Raw genomic sequence first — 25,674 nt, 5'->3', positions numbered from 1 at the left:
CATTCATATATATTCGCAAATGTATTTCCCATACAATTAATTCGCTTTTATATCGTATCTATATTTTTGTCAAAAAACCTGATGTTAGTCGAAAATTATATTTAATACGAAAAATTTATGTCGAAAGCGAACTTCAAATGAAGGCAGTTAGTAGTTTTTAAAGTTTCTACAATTTGCATTGTGACAAAAAATATCATAAGAGAAATCTGTGAAAACTAATCAAAACAGAAAGAACAAAAAAACGTGTCAACATCTTTCATGTCTTTCATACACAATCAGTTAGTTTAGGGTTAATATTATTTGTTTTATTATATCATTGAATTTGTACGCGTTTTATATGATTTTATTAAATTCACATTTTATTTAAACTTCTCATATAATTAAAATAAGAAAATGCACAACAATTGTTACAAGTTCGCATTGCAATATGTTGGTAAATTAACTCAATCTTGCTCATGTTTTTTAGATTCGATTTTATCTTCATGAAATTTTTCTTTGCCTTCAGATTTAGATTTTTGATTTGAAATATTTTTATTACTTTGCTCGCCTTGTTTCGAATTTGAATCTTTGTTCTTATGTTTTTTTTTACGATTTTGTCTATCTTCTCCATTTCGATTATATTTCGCCTTTATTTGATCATGATAATTTGGATTTTTTTTTTGTTTTTGATTTGGATCATTCCAAAAATGAGTCTTTTGCTTAGCTTTTTGGTAACTTGAAATAGATAACAAAAAAAAAAAATAAAATTGAAAGTCAACTTATTATTCTATCATATTTTTAAAGTGCGATTTACCCTAAAACTTTAGGATCAATTTCGTCAAGTGTAGTCAAAATGTGAATGCATGGAATCTGTCGTGACGCAACTATTTGTTCTAATCCTTTCGTAATGGGATCCCAGTATTCTTCGATTCTAGAAAAAATTGATGTAAAATAAAAAATAAAAACAATATTAAAAAATCCATACAATATCAACTTATCTAACTTACTTTTGATAACAAAGTCTAGTTACTTGATGCAAATCATAATCTCTTTTCATTATTTCAGCTGAAGATATTGTTTTACCGATTCCACCACCTGAACCTGTCCAAACTATGGAACGATACTCTCCACTGTCAAGCGCCTTTTTTGCGTATTCGATAACATTAGAGATTTTTGTACTTCCTTTAACCTTAACAAGCAAGAATTTAATATAGATTAGTTCTTAATAATAAATGTAGGAGGATTTTTGAAAGATTAAGGCTTACATGCATCCATAAGAATTTTTGTGGCAGGCACTCAATTGGAATATTATCTCTCGTCAATTCTTCTTCAACATTTTCACCTTTCCTATAATTTATCATTTTGTTAAATCGTTGAATATTTCAATTTAACCTATAAAAAAATGTACAATTAGAATCCAAAGTATACTTTATAAATATCTGAATATAAACTCTTTTTTTCATTTAATGATTTGTTGCAAGTACACACATAAATACGAAGAATTTGCAATTGTGTAATTGAATTCAAAAAAGCTGAGTTTTAAATGTTTTTTTTAGAAACAAATAAAACGTAGGAGAGTAAATTCAATTTTAATATTAAAAATGAAAAACAATAGTCAAGGATTATTGTTTTTCATCTTTAGAAAGATAATTTGAAAATAGGAATACCGTTATTGCTTCTACCACTTGAACTATCCGCATCCTCAAACTGTTTAAGCCAGCGGGGTTCAGATGACATAGCCAAATTGCAGAGTACTATACGGGTTATTCTTCCACGGTTAAAAACAATTTGCGAACGATGCATGGACCTAATCTACGTTCCAAAAATTTAAAATACAGCTAAGGTGGTCTTTATACCTAAGGCCGGAAGAAGCTCTCACAACTGCTCAAACGTACTTAGACCGATCAGTCTATCATCATTTCTATTAAAAAAGCTGTTTTTGAAAAGCTGTTACATGGATACATTCGAAACTACTTGATTTCTAGTTTGTTGTTATCGGCGCAACATATATACTGCAAGAGCAGGTTGGCAGAGACGACGCTGTCCTTCCTTGTACGCTACATAGGGGGATCTCTGAATAAAAGAAATTACACTGTCTTTTAAAAATTATGACTGCCTTTTTGAATATCGAGGAGGCGTAATAAAGTAGGACTTTAATAAAGTTACTTCGGATGCGATTGACTCATGAATCCCTAGCAGTTTTGATAGATAGACTGATCTGGTCATCTATAGTAGGAGGCACAAAGTGATCACATCAATACTTGGTGACACGACGCTCAGCTTTTGCTCGGAGACTAAGTTCTTGTATTCTTAATTAATTTAAATAATTTAATTGAATTATAAGAAAAATAAAACTATAAGGAAAACATTTTTCTTAGAGAGAAATAGATTTGTGTGCATATATGTAAATTGGAGCTATAAAGATGCGTTTTTTGTAAGTACCTATATATATGTATATACGTAAGAATATAATCTTTTAATACGTCAACACGGGGGTAGGTAACTTTTAACATTTTTGGATACAAATCTATTTTTAGAAATAGAAAGACTCTCGATAAATTTTCTTTTTTTTTTTTATTCATTCCAATTTACCCTTATGCTTTCATTCTTATTTGAAATTTTTAAGAATGAAAAATAACAAGAGAAACCATTCTTAACCACTTTTTACTTCTTTATTTTTCTTTACATTATTCCCACAGTGAAAATATTTCAGAATAAAATAGAAAAAAAAAAAATAATAATAATAAATATCATTGGTATTTACGTCCTAAATTCCTTTCATCACACCACATGCTTTACAATTTGATTCGAAATTGAAATAAATTGATAAACTTAATCTGCCTGTCCATCTTTTTAATATAAAAAGGAATTGCAAGAACAAAAATTTACAATAAATTATTTTTTTTTTAATAATTTAATTAATACAAGCATTTCACGTTATTTTCTTTCAAAAGTTTATACTTGAAGCTATGTCATTATAGCTTACTGTCATATTAAAACCGTTATCATGTTTTGGTTATAAATGGAGTAGCATTCGTTATGCTGCCCAAAAAAACTCGGCACAATAAATTCCGAATTTTCTCTCCTTTTTACAGAAATATATGACATTTCCAATTGAAAAAATTATCTTCTTTACTAATAGTTTAAGGATTAAGTCTCTATGTTATGTGCCATTAAAAGAAAAGAGCCCAATAACTTCCGTATGAAAATTGTGAAGTGAAAACTACAATACTTTTACTACTTACTTTTACTACCTACTTTTACTACAATACGTTATAATAATATGGTAATATGTTATTTATTGAACATGTAACAGCCATATTTTATGCAATTTTTTTATTCCTTGAATAATATCATGTACGTTAAAATGTTAAGAAAATTGCTTTTTTAAAATTATTAAACCAAAACTACTACTTGAATTTTTCAATAATTGTTGATTCTACCAACATATTCAAAAACTCATTTATAATTTATTGTAAGAATTTAATGAAAAATAAAAGGAAAAAAAAACGCACTAAAGTGTTTTCCTTTCCCCTCTTTCATTTTTGCACAAATATTTTCATGAATTTTGAATTGAAAAACTTATACCACATTTTACTACATACATATGTACATACATATATTTTTTTATATAACATACATGCATACATATACAAAATATTTATTATAGAGCGACAAGAAAGTTGAAGAAAAGAGTGTGAAAACTTTATGATGAACCTCTTTAATCCTATCTATTTGTAGAAATTTAGTGATTAAAATGAAGAAAATTGGAATGGGAGAAGCAGATTGAAATGAGAAACGATGATATTAAAAGAGAGGAAAAAAAAATGAATAAAAATGATTGTGAAATTTCAATTAAATGTCATTTTCAGTTGAATCGAATTTAATTATACATTGAAAATATAAAAGAAATCATGTTGACATACAAACAAATATATCGGTAAAATATAAAAAATCAATATGCTTATAAAACACGTACTACGAGTATATAAATAAGATGGTAATAACGACAACGATAAACGATAATTAAAAATCAATATACAAATGAGACAACAACGACGATCTTGAAGTGTTCTACTTGAAAATAAAAATGTAAAATCAGAAATGAAGAATATACCAAAAATTCTTTATATTTGAAAGAAATCATTATTATTAATACACTTTAAAACTTTTAATGCGTAGTAGTTCTCTTAGAACAGAATCCCTAACCTTATAGGTATATTCAAAAATAATGTTATTACAATTATTGTTTGTGAGACAAATTATGCGTCATAACGAGAAAAATAATCTTTATAATATTTCTTGCGATCTTGATTTTGGTAATATGTATGTTTGTGTGAAAATTAAAGAAAAGGGAACTTAAAAATTGAAAAACACGATAATTACTATGGATGCCTACCTAAATGCAATTCTAACGTCAATTTGGCTAATTCATCGGATTATTTTGTCAAGTGATGTCAGATCTGCAATTTTGATATAGATGACATATGAAATTGACAAAGTATAATATTGGCAAATTGCAAAAATTGTATTGCATTCATAAAAAGATCTAGATACAAAGCATCTAAATAATATTTGAAAGCTAATTTTAATAGTTGTGTTATGACTCGAAAAATTTATTTAATTGAAATATGCAGTGTACATGGATCATGCGCGCTATTTTTATAATGAATATGATTGATGGGTACGTGAGTGAATGTGAATTTCATGTGCAAACATATACACAAATTCTTAATTGTTCCTTTTATTTTTTCAATTCATTTTTTTAGAGTATTTTATATGAAAATATTTTTACATACTTTGTTTTCCTTTTTCAACTTCTTAAATTTTCTTCTTGCTAACACAAAACATGTCAAATATCCTTCTATTCTATTTGATTCAAATAAAATATAATGTGTGTATGCATGTACTTAAATATTCAAATATACATAATATATTCTAAGTTAAAGTGCGTTTAAAATTAATTTTCTCGAAACTGAATTATATTATATGACGTCAATAAATGTTATTATTTGATCAGAAAAAAAGAAGAAAAAATTTAAATAAAATTTAATTTAATTTTTTAACTCAACTATAAATCGTATACCCTCAATGTCATTGCCAAAAAAAACGGTAATCACGTACATATTATATATACGTAATATGTGCATATGTGCGTGAAATAATAAAATTCAATTAAATTAAAATTTACATTTTAATTTTATTGAATTTGATGATTGGCCATATTTCGTGAAATTCTTATACAAATGAAATCATTAAAATAATTATTTTAAAATTAATTTATTTTATTTTTAATGAAAGCGCTTTTTATTTACATACAAAAGATTAAACGCTTCAAATATAAATATGTAAAATCGAGTTATGATAGAAAAGTATAGCGGGTTCCAACCAATTATATACGTTCGACCAACCAATTATATATTTAATATAACGAAAACGCTACGGCCGACTGTTCTTTGGCCGATAACGCACAAAACCGGGAAATGATTATCTATGATATCATGTAAAAGTCCCATATTCCTCCTAGGACTACTCGATCAGATTGAAAATTATGACGAAACGAATATGGGTATGCGGGCATTAAGACCTTTTGGTCTTAACAACTCTATCTCAAAAAATCGCGTGAGTGAACGTCTACTATAACGAATATGTTTTATTGGTCCTCTACTAGAACAAACATGTTTCAAGTTTACTATTGTTAAAATTACTTTCATTTGATTGAATTGAAAATTTTGATTGAAAACTGATCAATATTTTTGTTTTTTTATATTTTGCCTCAGTTTTCTTCTGTTAATCTATGGCACAAAAATAGAACTCTATTCACAGTTGAAATTCACAATTACAGTGCTACTTCTTACAAACACGTACTGATATTTAAATTTATTTAAAGGAATTTCTTAAATTTCTTCTTACTAAGCAAGGATCTAATTCCCCAAAATTTTTCTTAAATTAAAAAATATGAACGCAAAAAAAAAAGAAAATGAAAAATTATGTTGTACAACTTATAAGGATGTTTCTTAAACAAAAACAAAAAATAAAAATTCTTTGGTTCTTCAACAATTTTTCATTTTTTTTATAAAATTTTCTTATCTTATTTTTTAATTTAAGAAATTTCTTCCTTCGTGTCGTGTCGCTTTAATTCAATTTGAATGTCATCAAAATGTTTACTTCTTTATGTATGTATATATGTATGTGTATACATATATATACATGTTTAACATGATGATGTAATTAATCTTATATAAACGGCCCAATTCCAATTTACCATTGCATTTTTTTTTTCGTTCCTTCAATTGTAGATATTAAAGACAACTACTGGCGATAACGAAAAATTATAAAAATAAAAATATTACTTGAGTATAGTACGACTTATATGTATATGTGTTTTGGTATAACATGAAAATTCCTGACAAAACATTAAATTTCATATTTGTATTAGAATATTTAAACTGGTAACACCACCCTTTTCTTAAAAACAAAATATTAGAAAGTTGTTAAAAAAAAAAGGAGCAAAAATGTAATTAAAAAAATATTGTGCCCTTAAAACCTACATAAACTTTAATAAAATTTATGAGTCGAAAGACTCTATGCACGTATCTATACAACAACAAGGGTGTACAAGTTCAGAAAAATTCAATTTTATCTGGACTCGTTTATTTATTTTTTATTTAACGTTTTAAATTTTTTAAGGAAAATGTTGAATAGTTTTGGAGTTTTTGGTTGTTTACTACCAAAAACAATTCATTTAATTGAAATCTGTTAACACTCTACTATAAGTAATAAAATCATTTATTATCGTATTATTATTATCGTTATTTTTAGATGATTAAGTGACCACGTTTTATAAAACTTAACAACCAAACATGATTTTATATTAAGGGCTATTTAATAACTCGCCATAGAGCCGCAAAATATGGCCATGCATAAAAATTTCTATTACTATGCATTCTATTGAAAACAAGAAATAAGATTGTTCTATGGCCGTTCTCGAACATTTTCATTTTTATTTAAAAAGACTATTAAAAAATTATTATTTATCACGTCCTCAAAACTTAACCAATAAATGAATTTTTATCATCAACAGATTTTATAATTTCTATGTATAATAATTAACATACATCCTTATCCCCCCACATTTAGGTGTTGTAAAAAAAAAAAGGTATTTGTATAAGAAAATTTTTCACTTCTTATTGTAATAACAAAAACAAAACAAACAACCAAAAAGACTTGAAAGACTTGTTTTCTATTTCATACTTTTGTCAGCAACTCTAAAATCCTTTGCTGAATTAATAAATTATACAAGGATAATGCGGTAATAAAAAAGATTTGGTTGTTTCTGTTATTTTTTTTCTATTCTGTCTTTTAGATTTGGAGAAAAACCGAGGTTACATGTTAAGTAGATGTTGATACAGAAGATCAGTTTCGGTTTAATATCCTTTGGGAAAGGATAACAGAAAGAAAGTACAATTAACCGGAAACATTACAATCTTTTGGTGAATTATTTGGAATAATTAGATTGCAAAATTTTGGATTAGCAATTTTGTTTTTAATTTGAAATAATTTTAATTAAATCAGAAAAAAATTTAGTGATTTTTTTTTTAACCAGCTAATTTGACAAGCTATTTAAAGAAGTTGAAATTTATTTGGTTTTGATTGAGAAAAAAGTGGGTGCTCTGTGGAATTTTATATTATTGCATTTACAAAAATATTTTATGCTAAAAATTAATTTTTACAAATTAGGTTAAAAAATTAAGATTTCAGAAGAATCTTTATTATTAGTAAATGGCAAATTTTCGCGATTTAAATTAAAAAAAAAAATAGAAAAAAAAGTAATCAAAGAAATAAAAGTGCATTCTTAATCTTTCAATAAAATTTTTGATATATAAAAAAAAAATTATTAATAAAAATTTATTACAAATTTGGTGAGAAATTTTATAAAATTTTCCCAATTTTACGGTAACACTAATTGTAAAATTTAGCTAAACAAATTTCTAAATTTTTTCAAATAGTCATCCTTGGCGATTAGGCAAGAATACCCAAGAATAAAATCGAAAACTATAATCTCATATTTTAATAAAATTAAGAAATTCGAAGGTTAAATTAAAATATGAAACGCTATGTCGGTTTGGAAAAACCAGGCTTAATTAAAAAAATATTACTAAAAATTAGAAATAACAGATATACTCAAAATTGTTTATTCTTATTCAAAAATTTTTTGCCATATTGCAAAAGAAAAAAGTTGAGACAAAGAGATTAAAACTAAATCCCGTCGAAATAACAAAAAACGCTTACTAGTTTCACTCTGTCTGCCTTTAATATAGAAATAGATCCCTTATGTACAAACTGGTTTCCGTAAAAGAAAATTATTCGCTATATCCCCCTCCCCCAAAGTCCTAAAAATTTCACTTTTCAACTATTTATTGTAATGAAACCACATACATTTTTTAAATTTCGCAAACGCAGAACATAGTTACATCATGGCAAGTTGAACATTCATGGCTTTGAAATTAAACCGTTATAACTCGTTTTTTTTCTATTTTCTGAAATAATTTTTCTTCTAGAACGCAAGTTTTAGGGTCTAAAATTGTAGCAGTTTTTAGACACTAATAAATAGTTTATTTTGTTAAAAGAAAACTTTTTTTTCACTTCTACCACCTCTCAAGCTGTCGGCCCTCGAATTTTCAACACCATAATACATATATTTCTGAAACTGAAAACTTTTTCAAATTTCTATAAATGCAGAAAGCTAACGGTGAATGTCATGCCATCAAAAAATATAATTATTAAATATTAAAAATATTCTTAAATTAATAAAATAGTGCACATGTTATTCGCAACACTAAATATGTAATTTATATAATCACTACATTATATTCTGTAACCTATAAATTTCTGTAATAAATTCACCTTGAACTTCTTATAAAGCTGCGTTAGACGTTTTAATTTTGCGTTTGAAAAGAGGCTAAAAATTCGGTAAAAACATAAAATGTTTGAAAAGTTAATTAGAAACACACGATCGAACAATCATATGGGGCGGAAATTCGACCACATAACGTAATAAATTTAGAAAGAAAAATCAGAAACAAAGCGATCATTGTATAAGTTTAATCGTTGGATCGGTACCTTTAAATTATAAGAATCTACATTGATAGTATCGGTTCAAAATAAGATACGATATAAAACCGAATTAGGTTCCAGGAAAATATCAAGTATTTTTGCAATGTAGTTGTTGAATACCAAATTATCTAAACTCAGAAATTTCTTTTTTCACAAATTTTCACAAATGTAGCCATAATTAATTTTAAATTTTTAATAAAATTCTTTTAAAATAATATAGAAAAAACAAAGTTAATAAAAAAGCCAATATGGATAGCAGAGAATTTCGACGTCGTGGTTTTGAAATGGTTGAATACATTTGTAAATATTTAGAAACATTGGAAGATCGTCGTGTAACACCAAGCGTTGAACCCGGCTATTTAAGGCATTTATTACCCAATGAGGCACCACATAATCCAGAAAAATGGGAAGATATTATGGAAGATGTTGAATCAAAAATAATGCCTGGTGTAACACATTGGCAACATCCACGTTTTCATGCATATTTTCCATCTGGTAACTCATTTCCATCAATTTTGGGTGATATGTTAAGTGATGGAATTGGTTGTATAGGATTTTCATGGGCAGCAAGTCCAGCATGTACAGAATTAGAAACAATTGTTTTAGATTGGTTAGGTCAGTATTTTTATATAAAATTATAATAAAATTAAAGTAAATGTTTTTATAATAATGCGTAAGTGCAAAGTTTTTTTTTTTCAAAAAATTAAAATGAATTCAAAATTTAAAGTTCAATTTTTAAAATTACGTACAAATTTCTCGAAAAAATTTTTTGTTTATTTACAAAAGGAAAATAAATAAAAAACATGTAATCATTGAAAAAACCAAAAAAAACCGGAAAAAATAAAGAAAAATTTCCTAAAATTGATACAAAAGCGAAAGGAGCAGTACTTGAGGTTGCCTGAGTATAAAAATATTTAAAACTCCGAAATTTTCTAATTTCGAGTAATTCTGTCACATTTGCATTCACAATAGTTCAACTAAACAAAAAAAAAACATCTGTTTAATTTTTAGTCCATTTGTTTTAATCATACGGAAGAGAGAATTTGCCGCAGCTTACAAATCTTGTAACGCTTAAAAATATCATGTACCACGGACAGACACACAGATCAAGCAGAAAAAACTTAAAATGAAAATTTTACAATGTTTTTTTTTTTACTTTTAAAGTAAACTCATAAATAATTTTTAAATTTGAATGTAATCAAAAAGTTTCTATAATTGTTCCATTTTTATAAAATTTATATAGGAAAAGCTATTGGATTGCCGGATGATTTTTTAGCTTTGAAAGAAGGAAGCAGAGGTGGTGGAGTTATTCAGGTAAAAACAAAGCAAAAATCTTTTTTTAAACTGCTGTTTTATATTATTTAATTATAGTGATTGAACATTTTTCTCTTAAAAACCAAAATATTTTGTTTAAAAGTTTTCTTTCATTCTATTTTTAGAAAAATTTCTAATAATTTTTTTAATATAATTATATTGAAAATTTTACAATTTATGGTCACAGGAATTAAGAAAAATAAATAAGAATGAAAATTTCTTAGAAATTTTTATACGCACATAATTGTACGTTCACATTCAGATTGAAAAATAACAAGTGTATTTACACACAAATATAGCGTATATATAAATACACTTGTTAAAAGTGTGCCCATAGGAAATTAGTAATGATTTTGCAAATTCTTAATGTTTCTACTGTACTCGTTACCATTTCAAGATTAAGGAGTTATTTTACAAATTTAAACATGTATAATCACATTTTTACGAAATTTTTCACAAAATTCACAGGTGTATTTTCCTTAAATGAGTTTATCAATAATAAAGGTAAAATTTCCACGAGTGTAATTATCCCTTTCTTGATATTTGTTTCGATTTCGAGCCTGTGGAATGAAATGTTTTTTATTTTATTGCATTCTAAATTTTAAAATTTTCTTTCTAAATTCCTTTAAATTTATGTAATCAAGTGTCTTTCAAATATTAATTTTTTTTAATTCCATATACCATATATAAAAGACATCTGCATCAGAATGCATTTTGGTAACATTGTTAGCAGCAAGAGCTCAAGCATTAAAACGTTTAAAACAATCACATCCATTTGTTGAAGAGGGCCATTTATTATGTAAATTAATGGCATACTGTTCTAAAGAGGCACATAGTTGTGTAGAAAAAGCTGCAATGATATCATTTGTAAAATTGAGAATTTTGGAACCAGATGAAAATGCAAGCTTAAGAGGAAAAACTGTTTTAGCTGTAATGAAATTTGAAATTTTTATCGTTTTTAATTTATTTTTATTTTTTGCATTTACATTTTTTTGCTATTATACTTTGAAGGCCATGGAAGAAGATGAACGTCAAGGTTTTGTACCATTTTTTATTTCTACAACATTAGGAACAACTGGATCGTGTTCTTTTGATGCTTTGGAAGAAATTGGTGAAGTACTTAAAAATTTTCCAGGTGTATGGTTACATGTTGATGCTGCATACGCCGGAAATTCATTTATATGCCCGGAATTGAAATATTTGTTGAGGGTAATTTAAACATTAATTGTAACATAACGTTATATAAACTTATCTGGGTAGCAAAATACGAAATATTTTTTTTAAAAATATAAATTGCACTACATATCACAATTAAGCACTCTCGCTTACTTGTGTTTTCCATTAACAAACTAATTTAACAATTAAAATACAGTCCACATTAAGAGCACCTCCGGCAGCTCTTCAAATCTTTGTCATTTCCAAAGAAAGTTTTAGTTTCTATCTACAATGTTTTTCAACTCTCCCAAGGATGGAAGTACCGAACAGTCCAATGCCGTATTGTTCGCCCTTAATTTCGACAGATTCGTCGCGGTTTTCTCTTTTAATTTTTGCAATAATAATAACAATTAATTTAATATTTTCCTCTAAGACGAAAATAAAAAATAAACAATTTATTGTAATAGAAAGTTAATTGAGTTGTTTGTAAAAAAAAGCATTTGATCAAACCAGTAGCGTAACTTTGTGTTTAGAATTCTATTGTAGATGATTAGCATTATGACTAACAAGTTGAAATAATTTTCGGGTCTCATCCACAATAAATTTTTTGTTAATATTTTTTTTTTTGAAATAATCAAACCTCAAAGTAATTATACTACATGCTTAGCAATATATTTTATAACACATTCATTCATGATTATGCATAATAACTTAGATTACATCCATCTGAAACTTTCAGTTTCTGTATAAAAAATATTTTACTGATTATTATGCATTTACATAATAAAATGAAAGTGTTTTCCATCGAATATTTTAGCAACTATATACTAATTAATTGACAATTTTTCACAATAAAAATTAAACGTAATTGTGCATCAACATTATTAAAAAATAAATTACAATTTTTTCTTAAAAAGCACTAGAAAAAGCATTATTTGAATTAATTTATATTTAATTTTAAAATAATTTAATATAATTACAGGGTGTTGAGTATGCTGATTCATTCAATACAAATCCAAATAAATGGTTATTAACAAATTTTGATTGTTCCACATTATGGGTACGTGATAGAATTCGTTTGACTTCTGCTTTGGTTGTTGATCCATTATATTTAAAACATGGTTATTCTGATGCTGCGATTGATTATCGTCATTGGGGTGTACCATTAAGTCGAAGATTTAGATCACTTAAACTTTGGTAAATGATGAATAGAAAATATTTTAGTTGATATTCTGTTTCTGATTGAATTCAAGAATCTAATATTTCCATTTTGAATTTTTTTTTTATATTTGAGGTTTGTATTAAGATCTTACGGGATAAGCGGTTTACAATTCTATATTCGTCATCATATCGATTTAGCAAAACGTTTTGAGCAACATGTATTAAGAGATTCACGATTTGAAGTTTGCAATCAGGTTAAGGTAAGTTAATTTTCAATTTGAAAATTCGAAGTTATAACAATTCATTTATCTTACATACATACATATTTCAACGTTTGACAATAATTTTACTTTTTTTTTTCTAAAATTTTCTTTATTTTAATTCGAAAGCTCGGATTGGTATGTTTTCGTCTTAAAGGTACTGATAAAGTCAACGAAAAACTTTTAAGTTCTATTAATGCTTCGGGTAAATTACACATGGTACCGGCATCTGTAAATGACAAATATATAATAAGATTTTGTGCAGTAGCACAAAATGCTACTGAAGATGACATTGATTACGCTTGGGAAGTAATTTGTGATTTTGCAGCTGAACTATTAGAAAAAGAACAAGCTGATGAACTAACAGAAATTTTGGATCGTAAGAAAAAAGAGACTTTGGCACAGAAAAGATCATTTTTCGTTCGTATGGTTAGTGATCCAAAAATTTATAATCCAGCTATAAATAAAGCTGGTACTCCACGTTTATCAGCTGATATTATATCACCGGTGGTCGAAGATGGTACACCACAAATTCAAATACCAGCTAAAGAGAATTCATGGATTAGTTGGCCATTAGCATTTTTCCTTAATGACGATGGATCAAAAAAAGATGTTTCGTTGAGGTAAGAAGAAAGAGAAAATTAAAAAGAAAAATTTTTCTTTTAACACATTTTTTTTTTAGATTTCGACATTTGGATGCCAGATTATCTGCTTCACCATCATCACGACGTAATTCAGCTGGTAATTCAAGTCCATCACCAGAAAATGAAAATGGTGGAAGTGTCAATATGAAATCGCCAAGAAAATCACCAATTTTATTAAGAAAACGTGGTTCATCACCATGCCCAAATAATAAATAAAATTTTAAAATGAAGATATCTGCCAAAACATAATATTAATAAAGCCTCAGCAATAATATATAAAGAAAAAAATTGAATAACTTTTGAAAGATTAACTTTAAAACTATTACTAAACTGGAAGTAATTAATTTGAATTTCAATTTTAATCATGTTTGAGTAAATGCATAAATGTAGATCAAATGTTAATTTTGGGTTGTTCAGCAATTCAGCATAGAAAATGTGTTGCTGAAAATGTCGAATTTACGTTCAGATTAAAGAAAACGACCTCTATTGTAATGAACACAAATAAGAAAACTTCTTTTTTTCGCCCCTATAAAAATATTTGAAGACAAAACAAGCTTCAGCAATGTTATTTGTTTTTTAAATTATGAAAATTTTCTAATTATAAGTTTGATTTATTATACAACATTAAAAATAACTTTTTTGAAATTTTGACTTTAACAAATTCAATTTCAATTTAACAATATGAGAATTTTTTAACATTGCAATTGTACACCTTGTACTTATAATTCGTAATGTATTTTCAATATGAATGCTATTACATATAATCTGTCGAATCAACACAGCAACATTACAATAAATTTTTTAATATTAGTTTTTAAATTACATACATACATATAGGCACACCAAATTGAACTAAATGTGGTAGAATTTCGTTCTAATTTCTTCAATTAAAATCAACTATCATAAAATAGCGTTAATATATATGCAAAAAGAAGCTATTAAATATAAAGATGAATTTCAGGCCAAATACTAATGAAAATTTCTTTTTGTGTTTCATTATTTGAATTTAATGTTATTATATAGTAATAAACTAAAACAAAAAAATGAATAGGTGTATATTATTGAACTACTTGTACATTGGTATTAATTTAGTCTTCGCGGGTTCAAAATTGAAACAATTGAGTATATGGGCCCAATTCAGCAATCACAACTCATAAGCTGAATTATGTAATTAAAATTTCCAAATGTTGGATGAAAATTAATGTTCAACTCAGCAAGTACAACTCATTAACTAAGCACTTCTTTTAATGTAGAATAAACTTCTACTAAAGAAAAATATACTAAAAACCACCTACACAAAAATTTTCTTGATTCTCCGGTTAACAATTTTATCAACACACCTGGTTTTTAACACTTTATAGATCCATGGGTTGTTCAGATATATTAGGAAAGTTTACATATTTGATTTCCGTTTATGATTCATAAAAATTTTTATTGTTAATTATTAACTTTGTTTACATTATTGATTCAAAATCGAAAAATTATCAAATCAATTAAAAATAAAAAAAAAATGTACTGCGAGTACTTCACAGATTTGTACAGATACAAATTTAGTAGAAAATAATTTTGTTCTAAAGCAGCCAAAACTTTTATTTTCGGTCTTTCTAGAAAAATATGTTCATAATATGTATGTATATGTATGTATGTACATGTGTCAAAATATTAATAATCCCACAGCCACTTATAGACAACATTATTAAAGTTTATTAACACTCTTCATGCCCCACAATCGAGTAAATAAAAGTTTTTTAATAAAATAAACAAAAAAATAATTTTAATTTTTTTTTTTTTTTTGGTTACAATCAAAAAAATTTTAAATTATCAAATTTTCTTGTAAATGATCATACCTTTTCAATTAGTCATTCATGTTTACATAAAATTTATTCTAAAATACGAGTAGTAATTTTATTTTGAAATTTAGCAGATAATGACAAAAATTAATATTTTATAAAATATAAGAAAAAAAAGTAAACAGAAAAGGTTTCCTTAAAAGGAAATTCCAAATTGCCGAATTGAAAAATAGTTTTGACAAATTTTTTTTGGGTTCAAAAATGGTTGGGTTTCCGCTCTTAAGAGAGTTTTCATAACATTCATGACGGACGCTACATATTATCAAAATCTGGTTTACATATTTCAATTTTATCAGAACGATGTGCAATATTTGACTTGTTGCTTACTTATAGAATAAGTTCAATGACTTATTGAAGGAACAAGAAGGAATGAAAAATTACAGAAATTTGAAACCGAATTTTTTGTCAAAATGTCAAAAATAGTCAAAAATTCATAATATTTTGCCAGTTTCTTAAAAACACGGGACGAGAGGAAATATTAAAAAAAATAATTTTCTATTTAATATTTTTTTTATATTTAAAGCAACTTTATGGTTCGGAAGTTTTTCAAAAATACCGTGAATCTTCACTTTTATATATGTGGATATAATTTAATGGTAACTCCTTCATATTTGGCCACCTCAGTTTCGATATTATTCAGCATTTGCAGCTTTATAAGCATATACAAATAGTTAATTTTAGGTCAAAGTGTTCCAGCAAAGATTTATAAAACCTTTTTTATGATTCCGAAAATTTTCAAATTGTGATCATATTCTGTATATTTATCGTAATTCTATACACGTTTAATGTTGATTAAATGTCGTCACAATATAATTACCTAAAATTATATTGGAAAACTACATAAATATATGCCAGGAGCTATTGATTTATCGATACAAAGAATTACAAACAAATTTACAGCTTTTTTGTATTTACTCGAATCTTTAAATTTCACTTGTTATAAGAAACTTGTACATCATATCCACATACAAAATGTTAGTATATGCATGTAAGTATCTTTATGCAAGTTGTACAAGTTGTAAAAATGTATGTTGTTTTTTTCTTAATGAAAAAAGCTCTTCGTTTATATTCGAAACAAACCGCATAAAACATTTGGGCTTTAATTTCAATGAAGTGGGAAAAATTTAAATTTTTTGTTTTTCACATTTTAAATAAGGATGCTAAACAAGCTTTCTAAATCAATAAGTTAAAGATCGCCAAACTAAACGGTGCCTTATTATCTATCTATCTCTGTATTTATTAGGAATCCAAAAATTTATTTAAAAATTTTTACAAGAAATTGAATTTATAAAATTACTTTTTACTGTTATTATAAGAATTTGTTGTGGGTTCTGTTACAGAAAAAAATGAATACGGAACAATTTAAAAAATACGGTTATGATGTAATCGAATATATTTGTGATTATAATGAAAATATAGGAGATCGAGATGTTGCACCAACAATTGATCCAGGATACTTAAAAGATTTAATACCAAGTGAGCTTTAAAAACAAAAATTTCAATTACAAATACAAATATTTTTTTTGTTTGTGATTATAAAATATTTTAAGCCGTTTAAAATCCTTCTAAAAAATTGAAATTAAAAAAAATTAACAGGAATTAAAACTTTAATTTTTTTTAAAAATATTATATTTTTTTTTGTTAAAATTAAAAAATTAAATTAAAAAGTTAAACTGTCTTGTTGGACACTATCATTTCGTTGACAAATTACATAATAATTTTCTAAAGTTAAAACACACTAGTTCTGAATATTTCAATTACTTACTCGAAAATGAGTCTAACCCAGTATTAAAGTATGTTAATTGTATTGATTAAAATGAGTGTGTATAGTAATTTTTTTGAACAATTTCTAATTTTATCTTCCAAAAGAACAAATTTGGAATCGATATTATGGAAAGAATTAATATTCGATTCAGCCCGTCAAATTTATAAGCTTAAATTTGTTATTAAAAGTAGGAGTGTAATGAAAGTTTATTGACAAAAATTCAAAACCATATTAGAATCTTGATTGTAAAAGTAATTATATTGTGGCTTAGGCGTATAAAGATACCAAATCTTTTTAGTTATTTCAAATACAAAGGCTCTAATTATTGTACTTCTAGTTATTAATTTTCGATTTTGGTAATTTCTCTAAAAATTTTTAATGCAATGTGTTATGCACAAATCCCGTCTATGTTAGCATAGGTAAAATTTTACTAGTTTTTACATGTATGTATGTATATGTATTTGCATATAAGCAAATATTTCTAATTTTATTTTGTAATTATTGAAAATGGTTGCTTATTTGATTGTGCATGGCAATTATCACGAATTTTCCAAAAATTAAGTACATACATACTTATACTTTTTCACGTACAAATGTATTTAAAATATGAAATACATAATTAGCAAGTTTTAATATTTTTTTTTTTGAATTGAACAAATAATTTTCATCTTACAACAATGAATCATATTTTCTGTTTTTGTAATTTGAAAATGCTCTTAAAATAAATTGAAATCATCAACACATATACATACTTATATAAATCTATCAATATTAAATAAATTGACACTAATGAAATCATAATTTTCTTCTACTTCATTTCAAAGAAACTGCAATAATTTACTTTATTGCAGTAGAAAAATTATTATGTAGTAATTTCAATTCACATTTTCTTAATTGTTATCTAAAATTGAAAAAAATTAAATGTTTAAAATATTTTTAGGTGAAGCTCCATTAGATGGCGAAGATTTTGAAAATGTACTCAAAGATTTTGAAAATAAAATAATGCCAGGTGTGGTACATTGGAATCATCCAAAATTTTTTGCTTATTTTCCCGCTGCAAATTCATATCCATCAATTTTAGGTGATATGTTAAGTAGTGCGCTTGGTTCAATTGGTTTTTCTTGGGTAAGTGAATTATAAAAACATTATTATAATGTGCTCATGTATGTATGTACTTTCTAAAAAAAATTTATCATAACTTATCAAAGGCATCCTGTCCAGCAGCTACAGAACTTGAAACAATTGTTTTAGATTGGTATGCAAAAGCATTAAATTTACCCAAATTTTTTCTAAGTAATAATTCAATAAATGAAAATAACAAAAAACCGAACACGAATGGTGGGGGTGCATTGCAAGGTTCAGCATCAGAGTGTGCCTTAATTTGTTTAATTGCTGCGAGAGCAAGGGTTATTAGACAACTTAAAAGCAGAAATGGTAACGAAAATATACACGATAGTGTATTTCTACCGCATTTAATAGCTTACGCAAGCAGAGAAGCTCATTCTTCAATTGAAAAAGCAGCTAAAATGGCTTTGGTTAAGTTAAGAATTATCGAAGTTGATTCACGATGTCAAATGAAAGTAGATCTTCTACAGGCAGCAATTCAAAATGATATTAATCATGGTTTGACACCATTTTTTGTTGTGGCTACCGTTGGTACAACAGGATCGTGTGCCTTTGATGATATCGTTAAAATTGGAAAAATATGTAAAGAGCATAAATGTATTTGGTTTCACGTTGATGGTGCCTACGCTGGAAATTCATTTATTTTACCAGAAATGCGTAATTTTTCTAAAGGCTTAAAATATGCTGATTCATTTAATACAAATCCAAATAAATTATTATTGACAAATTTCGACTGTTCTGCATTATGGGTAAAAAATGTTTTGAATTTAACAACAGCATTAACGGTCAACCCTTTATATCTACGTCACGAACATAAAGAAGGCATTGATTTAAGACATTATGGTATTCCATTAAGTCGGAGATTTCGTGCTTTAAAATTGTGGTTTGTGTTCCGTACATATGGTATCAAAGGCATTCAAAAATACATTAGGAATCATATATATTTAGCAAAAAAGTTTGAAATGCTTGTTAACCAAGATAATAGATTCGAAGTTACAAATGATGTTTATTTGGGATTAGTTTGCTTTAGACTTAAGTATGTTTTTGAAATTCTAAGTAATCTTTCATACTAAATTTGAATTTTTTTACAGATCATCCGATGAAATTAACCAAGACTTATTAGCTCAAATTAACCATTCTGGAAAGATGCATATGATACCAGCAATGATAAATGGGAAATATGTAATTCGATTTTGTGTAACATATGAGCATGCAAATGAAAAACATATCGAAGACGCTTTTAAAGATATAAAATCATATGCAGATGAGATATTAGCAGAAAATCCCCTTAAACAAATTGAATATCAACCAAACAAAGTTGAAGATGAAGTTAAAAAAGTTGAGAAAACAGAGCCAAAACAAACAGTTTCGGGAAGACAAGTTTGCCCCAAAAAGAAACTTACAAGAACGAAATCATTACGCTTTTCCTTTACACGTAGCATATCTAGGGAAATTTTTGAGTCACAGAATGAACATCTGACAGACGGTTGTACTCCGATATTAGTTATAGGACAAGATGATTTAAATAAAAGCTTCTTAGAAGCAATGAGTAAACAAAATAAATTAAAAGATATTTCTGATGTGGATAGTGATGAAATTAGCAACTAAAACGAAATTTACAGTTAACTTATTAGCTAGCGAAATTTATCTGGAATATAAGTACGTAATTAGTACATACATATATATATACGTACATACATTCATATTGCTTTTATAACTACGTAACTGTCTACTTACATACATATGTACAAATTTAAAAAATTATTAAATATAATAAAGTTTATTTAGACACACGAGATTTCTTCTATATATTTAGTCCTATATACATGTAGATCTGTGTAAGTATGTACCTGTACATGAGTCTTCTTCTCAAATACCTCTTTTAAAAATAATTTTACTGGTGTATACACATGTACCTATGATTTACTCCTTAATTCCATTTGCTATCACTTTTCTTATACATATATGTATATCATATTTATATGGTTTCTTACAGGAAACTTTTACAAAAAATTAACACTAACTCTCGAGTGCATAAACCATTCTTATCTACTAGATAAGTTTTGAGTTGCCATGTACATACATTTACGTATATAAAGCGATATTCCATGTACATACATATACAAACGTACCAACATATGTATTTTATGATAAGATTTTCTTTATATTGACGTATTGATGTCTTGAGTTTTTGCTCGATGAGAGCAAATTTTTGTTATTTGTGACATGAGATTATTTCTAAAATGTTTATATATAAGCATTATAATCATACATACATACATGCTTTCAATTAGAAATTAATTTCAATTTTCAATTTATTTTCCCATTTTTTCATATTGGAATTTTCACCTTCCAAAACATAGTGACTAAATTTTGTAATGCAACATACTTTTTAAGAATATGGGATTTTCACTCTTCTTTTTGTGTCACAGTAAACCAGAAAAACTAAAATGAACCAGAAAACAAGGAAGCATTAGTATGTACATAGTAGTACACATTTACATAACTATCAGTACAATTACATCATTTCTTAACATTTACCAATTTTAATTTGCGGTGTTTCCAAAATACTAAAATTTAAATTAATATATGATATTATATAACAACAATATAATGATTGCGTATTTTTGGAAACCAATTAAGTGAAATATACCTACATACGTATAGGTATCCCTTATCCAGAAATTTTTTGATTTCTATTATGTATTGCTGAACAATAGAAAAGTTTTTATCTACAAATTAATCAGTTGCTTAATGCCTATTATTTTATTTTTAAATAAGTGCTAGATTATGAAAGTAAATTATGTACTAGGTAGGTATGTATGTAGTTATGCTGTGAATTTAGATGTTTTTGAATACAATTTAGTATTTCTGAGTGCAGATATGAGCTTTTAAATTTTGAAATTAGGTAAATAAAAAAATTTAATGTTTACTTTAATTTAATAATTTTATTTCAGTTCTTCTAAATCTTTATACAATTTTTAAAGTTTCATATGTAAATAAATTGTTTAATTAAATGGTAACTACAACCAATTTTTATTTCCTAAAACATTACATCGATTTCAATGTTTTGAATATTTTCCTTTCTTTTTTAAAAATTCTAGTCTTATGAAAATACATTTATAGATTATAAAAAAATTGAAAAGCATTGACTGAGCTTGATAAAACCATATTAACCGGAGGTTCCCGATTTACCTTACATTAATAAATATATAGTATATAAATATGCATACATACATATATGAATATTTACTACGTATTTAATTTCTCTTCTTATTTTGACGTTCATTTTCCTCCTTTTGGGCGAGTATGATAAGGAGTTTTCTGAAGATTGAAAGAACATCGAAGAATAAATCTAATGAATGTCTGATGTAATCTCTACTTCCCATTCTAGCTTTTTCAATAATTGCTTGAGTATCGTACAATATGAAAGTCGACATTACACCCAAACCAATATATAACTGTGTTTGAGCTATAAAATATGAACCCATGAACATGTTGAATAGACTAATTAAAGCCATTGTGTTTAGTACACTGATTAATATTCCACCCAAAAACAAATAACTACCACGTTCAGCTAATAATGCAGCTAAAGTTAACGTAACAAAAACAATACTAGTTCCTGTCAAAGCGGTAACAATTATAGCTGGATTTAATATCCTTATGTATTGTAAAAATGGACCTAAAGTTTGTCCAGAGCAAAATCCAAACCCAAGCAGCATACCAAGTCTTGTGTAGAAATTTTTTCCGTTATCCTCCATAAATATTAAGCCCAAAACCAATAAAATTGAACCAATTCCAGTTAAAAAACCCAATTCTAGCCATCCTGAGAGATGAAGCAACGATCCAAGTGTTGCTGTAGCTGTCGTCCCACCTAAACACAAGTACGTTTTGGCCAAGTGGTAACGAATTTCTGGCTCAAATTTTCTTCCCATATTTTGAGCGAAACGCTCAAATTGCTGCTTGTATGAAAAATTCGATGTCATATTTATATAACTTTTTTTTTATATTTCACTACAAAAATTATTAGTATTTTCCGTTTTTTATATATTTTCTAAAATTTCCTTAAAAAAGTTTAAAAATTTTTATTTTTCTTGCGATACAAATTAACTGTGATGAATTTTACGAAATTTCTAGTGCTTCAATTAAATTTATTAGCAATAAAATACAATACAATGTCAAACCAAAAACTCTCTCGAAATTACTCTACTTTCAGTACACGTAATTGTAAAATTTCTGATTGTCACTTTCTTTGACAGTAAGTCAAATACTCTTTAACCCAGTAAAACTTGCTGTTAATATATATGTAGATAGAAAAATTTTTTTAAATTGTACTCAAAGGAAATTATTTTTATTATATCATTTTTATTTTCTTTTTATAAAATGTTCACATTTTCTTTAATTAAAGATTATTTTAGAAAACTAAAAATTATATAAATTTTTTTCAGTTAACTAAAAATTAAGCGAATAAAACTAAATTGCATTCCTGCATTATGAAAATAAAATATAAAAAAAAGTTAAGCTTAGTGGCAACAAAAATTTTTAAGAAATTATCGACGTCTTTCAAGAGTATAACATAGTATCGTATCGTATAAACAGCACAATTTTAATGTTATAATTAAATACTTAAAATCTAATTAAAACTGCCACATGATATGAAATTTAAAAAGATTCAATTAATGAGTACAATGCTAAAATTTTTAACTAATTGCTAGCTGGACTTCCTGATCTTGAGCTCGAATCTTCGCTAGAATTATCATTTTTCTCATCCTTTCCATTTTTTTCATTCTGCTCTTCGTTCGTACTATCTTCTTTTCTTTCATCTTCTTCCTTATAAGATTTATCATTCTTTTCGCTGTCACTTCTATCATTTTCATCCTCATTATCATCCTTATCAGATTTTTCATCCTTAATAATTTTTTCATCTTTTTCTTCTTCTTTATCGCTATCATCGATTTTATCTTTTTCCATTTCAATTTCTATTTCTCTGTCCCTGTCCTTTTCTTTCTCGCTTTCCTTTTTCTCTTTTTCCTTCTTAACTTCTGATTTTAATACAGTTGAACCATTCTTTTTATTTGTATTTTGTTTTGATAACGTCGCCACTTCTTTCAATAATGATGCTACTTTTTTATTTAACAAATCAACTTTTAATTCGTATAATCTCTCCATATCCTTCATTTTGTTACGCATTTCATTTTCCTTATCGAAATTTTTTCCTTTCAACTCTGTTATCAGTTTATCTTTTTCCAATAACTCTTTATCTTTTTGATTAAGCCTACGCTGCAAACTTGCAATTTGCTCTTTTAGTGTTGTCATTGCTACTACATGATCTGAACTGTTTGGATCAATTGTAACTGCTGCTGCAAAAGTATTAGTATTATTTACAACTGGTCTGCTACTTGCAGATTTTTCCGGTACTTCAACCTTGTTTGAAGATTGCTTTGCTATATCACGATGAAGCTTTTTTGTTGATGAATTTTCTTTAGTTCTTTCTTTTTCTGGATGAGGACGCTTCTTTGTACTTAAACGACTATCTCTTTCAACTTGACGGGCCTTGGCTAAAGCCCTCTTATATGAACAAGTACACAGCCAACATAATAATTTACCATCAATCTTTTTATTTTCATCTCGCCTATCAAAGGCACATCTTTGCTTGCATTGATCGCATGCAACTGCTGGACCGTATTTAGCTTCAGAACTAGCACATCTCTGACATTTGTTCCCAATAAAAGCTGCAATGATATTGCATAATTCACAAGCAGATGGCTTACCATGCTGTTTTATATTTTGCTCACATCTTTTACAAATAGCTGATGTACTACTTCTACTAATTTGTTGAAATTCAGTTCGACAATACGTGCATTTAACAATCGGGTAACTTCCTCGACAATCTTTACAAAGTTGCTGACCAGCAGAAAGTTCCTCAAATGGATGACGTGAAAAACATTTTGAACAAGCAAATAATACTTTTGTACTCATAACTCTGTACTTGATTTATTTCAAATATCTAAAATTTTAAAATTATATTCAAGTAATCTGTTTTGTTTAAATTTGTCAAAATAAACTTACAATTACAAAGAAAATTTTTTATTAATGAAATTTATTTGAACTTGACACAGAAAAACCCAAGCCAAACAAAAGTCATTTAAAAATTTTGTTTCAAAATTGTTTTAAAAATTCAACTTTCTATTTTTTATATCTTACCTTAGAAACAACTCGTAAATAATTAAAGGTAACTAATCTTTGAAACAGAACTAATTATTTTTTGAAATAAAATTAATATTTTTCACTTCAAATGAAGACTTCTTTTTTTTTGCGTTTAACAAGGCGAATATCAAGCACAAATTTTGACATTTCACACATTTGCAAATGATACTGAATAGTGTTGCCGTAATTACTAACACGCAAAATTTCCAGATATATTTAACTTAGCCTCAAATAACTACGTGTTTAACTAATTTTAATAATTTAAAGATTTCAGATGCAGCTTAGTGAGTTAAATTTAAATTTTTTTTATTTTTACTTCACAGTTTTAATGCAATACAATATATGTAGATAACATACGTTTATTTATATTTTTATAAATAACATATTGTATATAGTATAAATAATTTTAAAAATTTATTTAAATTAATTTCTAATTTAAAATTAAAAAAATCAATGTTTATCGTTAAAAACCAGTAATTTTTAAGAAATGTTTTCAAATTTAGTTTTTCTACGATATAAAGTACTTTATTTAAAATCAAGCACTTATTCTGAATGAATATGCGTTGACATTTTATTTTTTGAATCGAGTATGTTACAATATAGTTGCTTACCCAAGACTGATTTCTGCACACGTTTTCTCTTGTTTATAAAATATTTATACTAATAGAATTCACTTGAATTTTTATTTTGCTAATATATTTTATAAGCATACTTTAAGTACGATCAATTTGTAACTTTTGTAATTTTTTAAATTAATAGCGCTTTTTTACGTACAAATAAAAAAAAGAATATTAGAGACAGAAATTGCCGTGTGTTTTGGAAAAACTTGTATTGACAAACAGCTGATTTGAATTTGCGGCTTTGAAATTAGTAATATATATATGAGTTCACATAGGCATTTTTTTTAAAAAATCTGTAAGAATAATTTTAGTTTGGTTTACGGTTTAAACTCTCTAACTTTAACGTTCCATGAAACATATTAGGAAACATTTATAAAAAATTATCATATGCTAAATTACAGTTTATAATAAAAGGAATTTCGCTTTCACATGCCGGAATATGAGTTTAATAAATCATTTATAAATTTAAATTTTCAG

The 25,674-nt window shown here is 26.4% G+C and overlaps 5 protein-coding genes across 6 annotated transcripts; 2 read left to right on the top strand and 3 right to left on the bottom strand.

The window, feature by feature from the left end:
• Positions 1–341: 341 nt before the first annotated feature.
• On the bottom strand, positions 342–25,415 carry LOC129607445 (ribonuclease P protein subunit p25-like protein). The gene is made up of 5 exons (XM_055518472.1): positions 25,189–25,415; positions 1,245–1,371; positions 987–1,168; positions 794–910; positions 342–714 (listed from the first exon to the last, which is right to left on the bottom strand). Exons 2-5 carry the CDS (start codon positions 1,338–1,340, stop codon positions 444–446), a joined length of 666 nt encoding a protein of 221 aa, XP_055374447.1. The 5' UTR covers positions 1,341–1,371; positions 25,189–25,415; the 3' UTR covers positions 342–443.
• Positions 7,419–14,639, top strand: LOC129607436 (tyrosine decarboxylase). 2 transcript variants are annotated; one of them, XM_055518459.1, is made up of 9 exons: positions 7,419–7,472; positions 9,317–9,711; positions 10,340–10,410; positions 11,104–11,340; positions 11,422–11,619; positions 12,548–12,762; positions 12,860–12,986; positions 13,116–13,609; positions 13,669–14,639. In XM_055518459.1, the coding sequence occupies exons 2-9, from the start codon at positions 9,345–9,347 to the stop codon at positions 13,844–13,846; spliced, it is 1,887 nt and encodes a 628-aa protein (XP_055374434.1). In that variant the 5' UTR covers positions 7,419–7,472; positions 9,317–9,344; the 3' UTR covers positions 13,847–14,639. The 2 variants fall into 2 exon arrangements, with proteins under 2 accessions (XP_055374434.1, XP_055374435.1); XM_055518460.1 differs by having other exon boundaries at positions 7,434–7,643.
• LOC129607437 (aromatic-L-amino-acid decarboxylase) lies at positions 16,793–20,066 on the top strand. The gene is made up of 4 exons (XM_055518461.1): positions 16,793–16,956; positions 18,186–18,370; positions 18,454–19,406; positions 19,462–20,066. The coding sequence occupies exons 1-4, from the start codon at positions 16,827–16,829 to the stop codon at positions 19,976–19,978; spliced, it is 1,785 nt and encodes a 594-aa protein (XP_055374436.1). The 5' UTR covers positions 16,793–16,826; the 3' UTR covers positions 19,979–20,066.
• On the bottom strand, positions 21,305–22,568 carry LOC129607444 (bax inhibitor 1). The gene has a single exon (XM_055518471.1). The coding sequence runs from the start codon at positions 22,354–22,356 to the stop codon at positions 21,631–21,633; it is 726 nt and encodes a 241-aa protein (XP_055374446.1). The 5' UTR covers positions 22,357–22,568; the 3' UTR covers positions 21,305–21,630.
• Positions 22,689–24,705, bottom strand: LOC129607442 (protein FAM76A). Its single transcript, XM_055518469.1, has 2 exons — positions 24,575–24,705; positions 22,689–24,377 (listed from the first exon to the last, which is right to left on the bottom strand). The coding sequence occupies exon 2, from the start codon at positions 24,347–24,349 to the stop codon at positions 23,075–23,077; it is 1,275 nt and encodes a 424-aa protein (XP_055374444.1). The 5' UTR covers positions 24,350–24,377; positions 24,575–24,705; the 3' UTR covers positions 22,689–23,074.
• Positions 25,416–25,674: the final 259 nt, after the last annotated feature.

Source organism: Condylostylus longicornis, unplaced genomic scaffold (assembly GCF_029603195.1).
Source record: "Condylostylus longicornis isolate FDR11 unplaced genomic scaffold, ASM2960319v2 ptg000027l, whole genome shotgun sequence".
Taxonomy (NCBI): domain Eukaryota; kingdom Metazoa; phylum Arthropoda; class Insecta; order Diptera; family Dolichopodidae; genus Condylostylus; species Condylostylus longicornis.
This window is presented reverse-complemented; position numbering and strand designations above follow the sequence as displayed.